At 36.9% G+C, this 13,327-nt stretch overlaps 2 protein-coding genes across 3 annotated transcripts in view; one reads left to right on the top strand and one right to left on the bottom strand.

The window, feature by feature from the left end:
* Positions 1-4,573, top strand: part of LOC117112161 (glucose 1-dehydrogenase-like) — a 12,595-nt gene extending 8,022 nt beyond the window's left edge. The window contains exons 8-9 of the mRNA XM_033255228.1: positions 3,278-3,281; positions 3,892-4,573. Of these exons, the coding sequence (XP_033111119.1) occupies positions 3,278-3,281; positions 3,892-4,050 (163 nt within the window). The 3' untranslated portion in view covers positions 4,051-4,573. The remainder of the gene's footprint in view (positions 1-3,277; positions 3,282-3,891) is intronic.
* On the bottom strand, positions 4,563-13,214 carry LOC117112148 (glycoprotein-N-acetylgalactosamine 3-beta-galactosyltransferase 1-like). Of its 2 annotated transcripts, none has more exons than XM_033255210.1 (4): positions 13,074-13,214; positions 10,273-10,594; positions 8,248-8,927; positions 4,563-7,178 (listed from the first exon to the last, which is right to left on the bottom strand). In XM_033255210.1, exons 2-4 carry the CDS (start codon positions 10,568-10,570, stop codon positions 7,026-7,028), a joined length of 1,131 nt encoding a protein of 376 aa, XP_033111101.1. In that variant the 5' UTR covers positions 10,571-10,594; positions 13,074-13,214; the 3' UTR covers positions 4,563-7,025. The 2 variants fall into 2 exon arrangements, with proteins under 2 accessions (XP_033111101.1, XP_033111100.1); XM_033255209.1 differs by having other exon boundaries at positions 10,273-10,580.
* Between the last annotated feature and the right edge of the window lie 113 nt (positions 13,215-13,327).

Genomic DNA, 13,327 nt, shown 5'->3' with positions numbered 1-13,327 from the left:
CATTATGTGTCACCCGATCTTACTCTTTGAAATTTCTCAAGGTTGACAGGTATGAGCAAGCCTTCTGTAGGCCAGGACCCAGTTGTATTTTGTTACGTTTCTTCACAGAGGGGGGTTCGTCCGAACCACTTGAAACCCCCCCCCCACCTCCCTTGGATCCGCCACTGGTGTTATCGACTCCCACCCTTGAACCGCCACTGATCACAATTTGCGAATGTGCAAGCGCATCACAAAGATTACACACCTACCTGCAGTGTTTCCTACCTGTTCCAATAAGATCAGTATAGGCTTATTTTATACTTTCCTGATTTGATATATTTTTGACGTCTCCCATCAAATACCACGACGTAAAGCGCTTGTAATTATTCGTTCGTATTCGAAATTTGCATTAATTTCATTTATTCGTAATATTTACCTTTATTGTAGGCCTACATAGCCGTCGGAAGCACTGTTTTGCAAGTGGTCCGGCCATTTTATTAAGAGTGGGTGTGGGTGGGTGGTGGGGTGCAACACATTTCTTTTTTCACTATGGTTGAAAGAATGGCTCCTCAGCCGGGAAATAGCACATGCATAATTTAAAAAAAAAATTAATGTCTGAATTTTAATTGGAGGTATGACTAATCAGGGCCGGCTTGGTCATTATACCTTTGCCAAAATTTTATAATAGTTATTTGTTATTTTATATTATATACCTCTGAACATTTTCAAAATCAATCTTAAATATTAAAATTAAGGATTGTCAATAAAGTTGAAATGTACACGGGAATACAAAAACAAGCTCATGGTGGATAAAAATATATATATAACGATGTGATACGAACATTAATAATAAATCCACATAATATAGTAGTGTATATTCATTAAAATAAATACACAGTTCTCCCTCCAATTAAAGACCACCTCCAATTAAAATGAAAGAAACCATTCCTGTGGCGTCCGTTGAATGGCTCTCTTTTATCATTAGCTGTTCCCCCTCTAATTAAATATTTCCTCTATTTAGAGACCATAGTTTTGGTAGATCCAACTGAAAATTTCCCCTCCAAGTAGTAAAGACCACTATAAAATAAACAGTGATTTTTACTACAATAAATAGTGTTATACTGTATATGACTTACACGTAGAAATATTAGCCAATGCACTGTTTTGAGTACAGCGTTTTGTATATTGAACAACGATAATGTTAGTAGCAATGTTAGTAATATTTTAATGGATGTCTGGCTATCAAGAAATGTTTAATTAAGAATAATAACAGCATGCAGTTACTGTACAGCCGTTTTAAAACATTTCAATTTCCATCTGAATATATAAATCTAAAGACCACATTGAGTACCCATGAGTTATAAGTCTCCCGTAGAGTCCCGGAATGGAGTCTCCTGGAAACTGACAAGAAGGACTGTGACGGTAGGCTTACTATTAGTAACATTGTAATGGTTAGGTAGAACGAGCACAGGACTTGATGTGTAACTTGACTACCAGGAAATAGTTTAAGCATTAATAATTAAGCATATAATAACAGCATACAGGAAGGTAGGCCCTACGTCCGTTCTGACAATACTATATCACTTCTTAATTTCCCTAGAGATATTTAAAGATATACTTTTAAAGCCGGTCTTTCATTATAGGGATTCAAATTAGAGACCGAAGCTGCTAAAGACCACTATAAAACTCTGGTCCCAAAACGGATTTTTAATTGGTGGTATGGAGGAAGACCACGTATAGTTCGGCCAAAGTGCGGTTCCGACGGCCCTGTGGTAAATTTACTATTTCCAATGCCCAATATTATGGCCTTTTTTCATTTAGGCGGTATGATAGGCCTACATTATTTCTTTTACGTTTAAGTCTAACAATGTTGTATTTACATTGTGCTTTAAACATCTAGTCTATGTGTTGTCCAATATGTATGAATGTATTTTACTCGACCTCAATCTATTTACGATTCTTTGTCTTAGAGTGTCATTTCCGGCCATCTAGGGGTACCATAATTATAAATTTTCTTTAACCATCCATCTGTGAAAATCCCTCCCTAGCCCCCCTCCCCCACCCTCCTTTCCAGAATCTGTCAAATCGTTTAATAAAGGTGATATTGCATCTTCAGAATCAATTAAGACCTCAAATTATCAAATATGTCAGAGCGCGAGGGGCTTCGTCCGCTCGACCCCATCAGGAATCTGCGGCTCCCAGTCACTTCGGTCCACTCTCCACAAATTCGCACCCACAGGCCTGTAATTCCTAAATATTTCGTAAAAACATACCAAAATGTCATTTAAGGACCTATGCACGGTGTTTCAATTACTACTAATAGAATTTATAACCAAAGCCTTGCAGGAGTCAACGTTCATATGCATAATACATACTTTATCAGAAAATATAAGGTTGGGTCAAATTTGTGTGGTGGTGTAAAACGTGAACAATTCAGGAGGAGTGAGTTTTTATGGTCCAAAATAGTGTTTTTTGACCACATTGTTTATGTTATTTGAAAGGCAAATTAAGTTAGTAGAATCATAAAAAAAAAGTTTTTATTTTTTTAATTATTTTGTAGGCCTATGTAAGCATACAGTATTTTCATTTTACAGTAGTTTTCGTCCGCTCGACCCCATCAGGAATCTGCGGCTCCCAGTCACTTCGGTCCACTCTCCACAAATTCGCACCCACAGGCCTGTAATTCCTAAATATTTCGTAAAAACATACCAAAATGTCATTTAAGGACCTATGCACGATGTTTCAATTACTACTAATAGAATTTATAACCAATCCTTGCAGGAGTCAACGTTCATATGCATGATACATACTTTATCAGAAAATATAAGGTTGGGTCAAATTTGTGTGGTGGTGTAAAACGTGAACAATTCAGGAGGAGTGAGTTTTTATGGTCCAAAATAGTGATTTTTGACCACATTGTTTATGTTATTTGAAAGGCAAATTAAGTTAGTAGAATCATAAAAAAAAAGTTTTTATTTTTTTAATTATTTTGTAGGCCTATGTAAGCATACAGTATTTTCATTTTACAGTAGTTTGAAACGATATCGGGGGTGGGGGGGGGCTGGCATGGCCTACTAAACAACGATATATTAAACCACCTTAGCAGGCGTCAACGTTCCTATGCAGAATAATAGTGAAGTTATATGACTGAATTTAATACACGAAATATTTCAATTTTAAAACATATGTAGGCCGTTTGCTGTGTTATGCTGCGGTAGCGAAAATGTTGGCCTATAGGCCTAATTAATACATCAACTGTGATACTTTTATCACTATGGATTGTTTTCAACTTTCGCAGGGACGTATTCAGGGAGCGCTGCTTTTCTCCTCCCCCTCCCCCCTTTTGTACACAGTTTTAATACAAATGCTTTAATAGTGATCAACAAAACTTAAACTTACGAAGTAAACAGTTTGGGTCAAATGTCTGTGTAAAAGAAATATATACAGTACAAGACAAAATTACTATTACAGTAACAATATTTGGTTTTGTTTCAAAAATTTTATTTACTAGGCCTAAATGCAGTATCGATAAACACAACGCTTTGTTATGTTAATACTGTTAGTACTATTTACACTAGTACTGTATGTTATTTCCACAACGGCAATGTGGGCCAGTATGACAAGACTGAGTGCAATGGGGATGAAGTGATGGATGGCTAGTTAGAAAACTAATACCAAGGGTACCATTAGGCATGTGACTGCCATTAAAACAAAATGTAGGAAAACTTTTCCTGAAGATGTCTACACACACCCACACCCACACACGCAAAAAAAGTGAATACAATAGTTCCTATTGCATTACATGCATAGGAACTAAAAATTAAATTGTTATAATGAGTAAATTTCAGTTTCCAACAAATTAATAAAAAGATATTGTTTTTTGTTTTTTATTTACTGTAAACTATTCTTTAGGTGAAGGAGTCATGTAAGAATACACATGCGCTCGGCAGACATGGAGAAATGGCTGAAGTTACAAAAGCAATAGCATTCCTCATCTCGGAAGATTCGTCATTCATCACTGGCGTGAGAATTCCGATAGATGGCGGCAGACACGTCATGATTAAAAGTTAATTTTAACACAAGAACAAAAAGCTGGAAGCTTTATCCAAGGAGTAATGTGTTGTGTTTCTGTGCCATACACAATTATCTGCATATTAAAGCCCGATGTCTTAAAATTGGTTAAAAATCCATCAGGATTGGTAGTGCCAGATCGATATTTAATTTTTATTTTATAAAGTAGAACCCTCCTTTGGGACACTCCTATTAGGGCACACTTCTTTGGTGCCGAAGGCGTTTCCTTAATAGGTGTTCTACTGTATTTTTAATATAAAATTTAATTTCTATTTATTCAAGTTAAATCAGACATGGCTGAATGATTTCCGTATATAATAACAGTGAGGGATACAAAATCCACAAATATTTACTTAAAAGATTAATTAAAAAAGTACATTTTTTTAACATGACATTAGGCATAATGAAAACAATTAAAATATTTTTCAATTTAAAATTATGATGATGATAATTAGAATGAATTATGAATGCATAATTCTTACATTAAGAATAAAACTCAAAATTCGAAAACCTTTATATAAAATATTGTTTATTGTTTCTGTCAATAATGTTGATACATTAAATTACACACATGTATTGTTGGTGTTTGCCGCAGAATTTACCTAGTATTGTACTGATAACACAATACTAGGTAAAATAAATCCTCATACCTGGAGTTTCATACAGTATCTCCCCTGGAGTTGGAACACTAGAGGAAAAGAATCAAGTCTATCAAATATTGGAATATTGTAATTTAGCATCCTGTAAAGTAACATTTCAAAACATGAAAGGACACAAAAATAATTATGAAAAAAAATATAATATTTTTTTTTAGCTCCGATGAGGAGCTCTGGAAACAGTTGACTAATTAATTAATACATCATTGTCAGTACTACTGCCTCATACTGCTCCCATGAGGCTGGTTGATTAATAGATCATTTTTAGATCTACAGTACTGCCTCTATTACAGTATACTGCCCTGAGGAGCTCTAGAAACACTTGGCTGATTGATTAATAGATCTTTTTTAGCTCTAATGCCTCTATTATACTGCCCCCATCGGAGTTTTCAAGATTACAAAAACCTGTTTCACACATGATGGTATTGATGATTTTGTCACAATTCATAGCACCAATAAAATTACCACTCATATTATGAGTTTTATAAATTTACTGTATAATTAGCAAAAAAATGACCATTGTTGGTAACAGTGGTTAAATACCTTAATTTTAATACAAAAAATAACAGCAAAAATAATAGCAATAATTTAAAATACAGCCATTTAGCAAATATATTATTTATTTTATTAAATTTCAATTCTTCCAATTGAATATCTTTTATTTCCGATATTACATGATCAATAATAACAACCTTATTTAATTGTTTATTTTTTCACCTGCATAATCATTCCATGCAAAATGCCATTTATAGTAAAATATGTATTTAATACATACAAACTTCACCCCTCTACTAATATAAATTGAAATAGAAAAATATAATATATATTGTAAAGGTAACCATGCAAAAAAACAATTAATGTGTATTGCTTTCAAAAGCAGGTCATGGCATTTTCTTATAGAGGCCAGTTCAGAGAGATAGGAAGTGCTAAAAATAATAGCATCTGTCAAAACACTCAAACATACTGAACTGGAGCAAATGATATATAGCAAATTTTCAATACAATAGAGTACATAATAAATATATTCAGAGTGTCAATCAACTTAACAACTGACCAATCAAAACAGAGCCAGGAATATACATGTGTCTCACAAAACGTGTTGTCCCACAAATGTTCTTAGCAACAATACCCAAGAGGAAGGGGCTTAGCAGAAACGTCAACTGATGTACTCTCCCATGGATTTTCTACAGGCATTTGAAGACTTCCCCGACAGTCTACTGACTGTAAGAACTTGAGATCTGCAACTTCTGCAGAAACATTTTTCCCCCAGATAATTTTCTTTCCCCCTCCCCTAGTTTTCTCTCTCCCAAAAAAGAAGAAAAACCACAATTTGTCCAGGAGGAAAAAAATGATATGTATTTTCTACATATTTGTAGACTATCTATAATATCGATTAAATAAGCCTCTGAAACCCCTAAATTGTCATATTTTTTGGGGGTTTCTCGGCCCCTGGACCACTTCCACAACATTTTGAGCGAAGCTTGACCACACAAACTTCAGGCCACCACAGCATATTGCCCCTCTAAAATTTTACCTTTTCCCTCACTTGCTGCCTCACCCTCCACCAGATTTCAGACGCTGGCGCAGCAACTGCGCAGAACGCATCAAGGGCTACGTAACGGGTCACAACAATATTAATGCTTATCAACACGGACATTGACCATTACCCGAAGATTCACCAACCTCGGCCTGTGAGAAAGGGGCTTTGAAATCATTACAAAGGTAGAATTGAATTTAGTTACCGCACTAACTTCTTTTTATAGTGGAGGCGATTAGCTTGGTAGTACGGTAACATACTTACCTTCCAATCCCAAGGTTCAATTTCTGTAAAGCAGGTATATTTCTCACAACTAAAAACAACTCCGTAAGCATCATCATGACAAAGAGTTTATAAAAAAGACAATCTAAATCAACGTTCATGTCTCTTTGATTTTAAATGAGCGACTAAAATTTCTTTAATGGAATTTGTTATGTATTTTATAGATTAATATTGATCTAAGCAGGAAAAACACAAATTGTTTCATATGTTCAAAAATGTAGTTATGGTGGGACTTGGAGTGTTCTACCCAGTCTAAAGCTAATTTCATGGCCCTCTACCAACCCTTTTTAACCCACTTTTTCATCCTTAAATTCCACTCTTATCATTTAGAGTGTGTTGTTATCACATAACCCCCCATTAAAATGTCTATCACCAACCCTTAGTTTTCTACAGCTACAACCATGTATGTTACGCAGGTACAGTCATTCCACCAGGCACGCACTTACTGGTATGTAGACTTGGTATTTCATCAGGTGGGCCCTACTTAGCCTTCAATCATTTTATGATGTGGCCGAGCCCTTCTGTTGAGCTGGACAGGTGTAGTAACCAACTCCAAATGGTTTCATATGGTACACTAAGTACTCCATCAGGTACATACTCTGTGGACTGATGTAATGGAATGATATACTGTAGTCCGAGCAGCAATCAAGTCCCTGGAAGTAAAGAATTCCATTTTTGAATTGATTACTCATTGCAAACCAGGTTACCACCAACAATAAAAAATACTTAACAATAATAGAACAAAAGTTTAGAGCTAAAAATCTAGCATTGTATGTATATAAAGTATGCACATCATTAATGTATGCCAACATACAGTTATGCATTGCTTTACATTCTGTATACCCATATAATGTATGCCCACATACTGTTCACATACATAATGGTTACACAGAAGGCATACAGTATGCTAGCACACTGAATGCTAACATATTGCATGCTCACATACTGTATGCTAAAATAATGTATGCTAACACACCGTATGCCAACACACCGTATGCCAACACACCGTATGCCAACACACCGTATGCTGACACACCGTATGCCCACACACTGTACACATACATAATGGTCACAAAGAAGGTATACTGTATACGCAATTCCTGTATGCTAACACACTGTATACTCACATACCGTATGCTAACACGCACTGTATGCCAACACACTGTATGCTAACATACATAATGGTCAAAAAGAAGGTATACTGTATGCGCAATTCCTATATGCTAACACACTGTATGCTCACATACCATATGCTAACACACACTGTATGCTAACACACCGTATGCTACAGTAACACACCGTACGCTAACACACCGTATGCCCACACACTGTACACATACATAATGGTCACAAAGAAGGTATACTGTATGCGCAATTCCTGTATGCTAACACACTGTATACTCACATACCATATGCTAACACACACTGTATGCCAACACACCGTAATCTACAGTAACACAACGTACGCTAACACACCGTTTCCTGTATGCTAACACACTGTATGCTCACATACTGTATGCTAACACACACTGTATGCTAACATAATGTATGCCAACATACTCTATGCTCACACACTGTATGCTCACATACTATATTCTTTGGTATATTATGTGCACCTGCATAGAAGAAGGAATAAATTGTTGATATGAGCCAATATAAAATACCACAGCATGTTATTGTACAGCTCATTAACAGAGTAAAGGTGACTGCAACCTGTTTTACCTCTGTAGACGGATAGAAAATGTATTTCCAGTACCAGAAACCTTTCTGGACAGATCCAGGGATGAGATGGTGCTCCGGAACAAATGGATGAAATCGATCCTGACCCAGTTCATCTCTGGAATCACCAGCAACGACTCCTACTGCTTGAAGGCATCGACCAATATCAACATCCTCTGCACCACCAACAGCTGTAGCCGGACGACATTTAGAGGAACTCTTAAAAGCATCTTCCACAAGTCTCCTGACAGCTTCCTTACTCAAAACATAACCTGCACCACCGCTCATATAACCCTGGTTTACGTATGGTTTAAATTTACGTCCATAATATAACGGGTCATTGGTGTTTTTATCTGAAAGAAAATACCTTAAATTCTCCACTATTATAAATGTATCATCATCTCCCTTCAAGAACCAATCAGCTTCATCTAAATAATTGTCATATATGTATTGAAATGCTCCTCTTGTTTTCTGCCATAAGTACTCGCGTCCCTCTTTTGTTTCTATTTTGACTGTGGGAAAGTCTGCATTGTGTTCTGAGCTAATGAAGAGTGCGACATTGCATCGTTTTGCCCATGTCTCTTTAACATTTGAAGCCTTTGATTCTAGTGTTTGGGGTGAGGTCATAATCCAGCAAAGAATGCGAACTTTATTATATAATTCCTTGGCAACTTGATCTTCATCTGAAAAAAAGTAAAACATTTATGAACGTTTAAGAACATTTTATGTGTAAATAAAGGGCCCAATATAAAACAGTTTGTATAAAAGGCTTTATTGGCTAACCCTTGAAAGTATGTGTAAATGTATTTGATGTATTTTGAAGTTAAAAATTGTTACTGCTTAGAGAAATGTAACTAAAATAAAATGTTCAAAACAAACTATTACTGTGATGTCTTTTTTTTTTTTTTTAATGAATATGCATTCTCCCATCAGAATTCAAACCCAATACCCTCCAAATACTGTCTGATTGCTCTACCAAAAAAGCTACCAGGCCAAGTTATTATTCATTGAATTTTTCTTATTAGGCAACATTTGTTCTTTTTAACACCTACAACTACACTTCAAATTACAAGTTAATAAACTTAGTATGAAGACACCTGGTACTGGTACGAGCGTTTATATTGTGCCTTTTCCTTTCGGTTATAAAGCGCACGCCAAATCTCCAAGCTCAGAGAAATGCTTAAGGCAGAATGTAAAACAGGTCAATTAACAGAAATCACAAGCGCCACAATTGTATTGTTGAAACAATTAAAAGCAAAACACACAACTGACACCACATAAAAAAAAAATAATAATAGAAGAGCTATGCAAATAAGTGAGTCTTAGGTGCCCATATAAAAATACTGTATTGGGATCAGAAATGTCTCAAAGTTCAGTTGGGAGATTATTCCAGAGTTTGGCAGCATGACAAGGAAAAGAAAAACTTCCAATGCTCTTATACCCTATTCAGACTACACTCTATTGCGATCGGTTGCGATGTAATCGGTGGTAATCCAAAACTGATTACTCCCGATCGCAATCAACGAACGCATTCAGACCAACACAAACTAATTTTACATTCTAGGGCCTAGACCTCCGGTGGCTAGGCCCATGTTGACTGACCTTAGCCAAACAGTGCCTGTGGAATTCGTTGTGATTCGTTGCGATCGGATTCCGTGGTAATCGGGAGTAATAAAGATTGTAGCACCCAATCGCAACGGGTAACAATTGTGATAGCGATTACATATCGACTACTATTGGTGAGCTTTCAGACACGATTTTACTTTGCGATTGGGTGCGATTGGGTGTCGCAATTGCTACAACCGATCGCAATGCGATGCTAGTCTGAATGGGGTATTAGAATGACGTGGGACAGTAGAATGTGTACTGCAGATGATGCGAATCTAGTAGGATGTATTGGAATGCCTTGGTCAAGAAAACCACACAAATAACTGTATACACTCCACCAGTGAATACAGTTACTTACGGTACATGGGATAAGCTTAGCTAAGTAATGATTATTTGTTTAATAAAATCACTGATATTTACCTTTGTAATGAAGATCATGGTGTTGTTTGAACTTTAACCTTTCATGAGGTTCAATTCTATTTTCCGCATTTACTTCAATATGACCTTGGGGATCAGATATATTAACTTGTTGCAGTGAATTAACATGTTCCGAGTAGGGTTGTCCCCAAAATTTCATATGGTTACCGGTGGAATTGAACTGTCTATGGAAAAATGTACTGTACACAGCCATCATGCATGCACCCAGTAGTACGCCCACGATGAATAAGATGAAGTTAGGCTGGTTGGCCTTGCTAGAAACTCCTGATTCAACCTTCATGGTGATATCACTGCAAAGTAAGCACTAACAAAATTGAAATTTATAATTTTTTAACATACAAAAAAAAAAATATACAATATCAATGTAAAAAACTAAAATGTCTACATGGTCTCAGACTTAGGCTTTCTATAGACCCACATGGATAATTGCATGTACACCTTGGTCTATAGATTAGGAACAATAATAAGAGTGCGCAATTTGTTCCTTTTGCTCATTTTGAGTTCCTGTTGTTATTGCAAAGTTGTTTCAAACTGTGTGCGCAGTATGCAAACAGCGCAAGGTTTCTTTCAGCAATTATCATAAAATGTGACATTTAAATTTATTTCCTGATGTTGATATTAACCTATTACAGTATTAGATTATAATTCAACAGAATTTCGATGTTTCAAGCCATCAGAACATTTTCAATGATAAAAGAAAAGTCAGGTGTGTGTGTGGGACACAGTCGGTAGCTACAATTGAAAAAAATAAAGAATTGCATTTATTAAGGATTCACACTAATAAATAGATAGAAATATACTAATAGGAATTAGTCTAATAGTTTTATCGAGCCTAGCATAAGCTTGACCTCACCATAGCCTGCTGCTGGGCCGCAATTTCAGGCTATCCCTAGGCCAGACCTAGCAGCAAAAATTATTAAAGAAATTATATTTATTATATTACATCAATTGTTTGATAAGTTGCCAAATACCTCAACAATGTAAGTCAACATAATGCTTTTAAGTTTTTTTCTCAACACTTGTTTAAAAAAAATAAGACCCTCCAAAAATAAGACCCACAAAAAAAAAAAAAATAACCGTGCAAGGAAGAGCTTGCACAATTTGAAAATTGCGCAAACATCTCAAAATTGTGCAGAACATAAATAGTAGGTCTCAGGGTTGCCATAGCCATTTTGACGGCCAGATTCCTCAAATCTGGCTGTATAAAAATTCGCCTGGCCGTAACATTTGAAAACTCACAGCAAAACTTCATTTGGCCGAATTTGTGAAAAGTTTACATTTTTTTTCCAATATAAATTCTAGGAACCTATATGCCTATTTGATTGTAATCTAATGTAGTGTACCTTGTTTGCATTCAAGAACGTTAGTCGTACTTGTACAAAAACTTAATTCATGTTACCCTTTGGCCAAGTTGACGTAACAAAGAGTGTTTTATTTTAAAGATTAGCAGTTACATTTAATGATTTACTGTAAATTGTTCAGATGAAGTGGTATTTTTAAATGATGATCCCTCGCTGTGTATTTGCTTGTGACATACAGTAGTTAAGGCACTTTCCTACGGATGTCGGCTCTTTCTATCCACAAGTGGGTTCCTGGTAGGTTCAAACACAAAATGCGCTGATTATAGTTGCAACATTATGGAATTCTCCCCAGGGACATCTGTTCCATAATATGTGCCAGGGGTGGATTTAAGGGGACAGGCCTCACTTTTGGAAAGTTAAAAAAAGGGAAAAAAACAATGAAAGAAAAAGAAATTTGATTGCCCAAAATGCTTCAGAGGTTTAATTCTTCAATTTTAAACAAATGATTGCTGATTAGCATGTAATTTTACTTACCTACTAATCCGATTACAATCTGGCCGAATTTTGGCTGATATCGAAAAAAAGTTTGGCCGAATTTGGCCATGAAGTCTATCGACTATCTGGCAACCCTGGTACATAGGCCTTGGCCCTAGGCTAGCTAAGGTTAATAGTCTAGCCTAATAGTAGTTTGGTAAACTCTGACAGGCCAAGGCCAGCTTGGCCGGGTGACAGACGATCGGGCCCAGGACGATCGGGCCCGTTTTTCGACGATCGGGCCCATTTTTCGGTTTTAAAAAGTGGGCCCGATCGTCCAAAAACGGGCCTGATCGTCCTGGGCCTGATTGTCTCGTGGGCCTGATCGTCTTTAGGGAAAACTGAATATTGGGCCCGATCGTCTGCTGACAAAATCGAAACTTTCCAAAACCATTTTGGCTTGCCTAGGTCAATTTCGGTCGCGCCCCGTCAAAATGGGCCCAAACGTCTACCCGCCGTTTTAGAAAATGGTCTACATTGTCATTGGTAGGCCCGATCGTCCAAAAATGGGCCCGATCGTCTGGGCCTGATCGTCTCGTGTGCCCAATCGTCTGTAATTCGCTTGGCCTACTTCTAGGCCTAGGCCCTATGGAGGCCTGCCCTACTACACACACACATAGGCATAGTGTATGTATATGTATAGGCCTAGGACCTAGCCGTACTCCCGTAGTCCTAGGCCTAGGTCAAAAAGAAATCTTTGTATTAGGTTATACATTAAGACTGCCCAAACCTCGCTTTTTGGCCAGGCCTGGGTCTACTAGCTAGGCCCAACAAGCCTAAGCTAGCCCAATCTGAGGGCCTAGGCCTGAATATTCTAGGACCTACTAGGCCTAGCTAGGAGGAATAGGCCTAGGCCTAGGCTAGAACCCTAGCTAGTACTAGTAGTGGGCTCTAGCCTAGGCAGGGCTGATCAACCAATTGTACAAAAAATATAGGCTATATTCTCACCTGATCATCAGTCTTTTCATAAAACTAACAATTTTTTATCACACATTGCAATTCATAATTTAATAAATCTACAGCACATAGCAACATGTCTCGCTCAGTCGATCGAGTCGTGGTGTCACAGCATGCAAGGTCGTAATCGTAGCTAACCACCCCAAATCGTCACCAGATTGGGTCAAAGTTCAGAGAAGTAACTTTTTCCTGTTCTTGGTTGAAGTATTAAAAAAACACCTTTATTGATCGTAACACTTGTGAAT

This window comes from Anneissia japonica, unplaced genomic scaffold (assembly GCF_011630105.1).
Source record: "Anneissia japonica isolate Jap-2015-1 unplaced genomic scaffold, ASM1163010v1 scaffold2707_len876726_cov182, whole genome shotgun sequence".
Classification (NCBI taxonomy): Eukaryota; Metazoa; Echinodermata; class Crinoidea; order Comatulida; family Comatulidae; genus Anneissia; species Anneissia japonica.
Note: the sequence above shows the minus strand (reverse complement) of the source record. Positions and strands in the feature narration are given on the sequence as shown.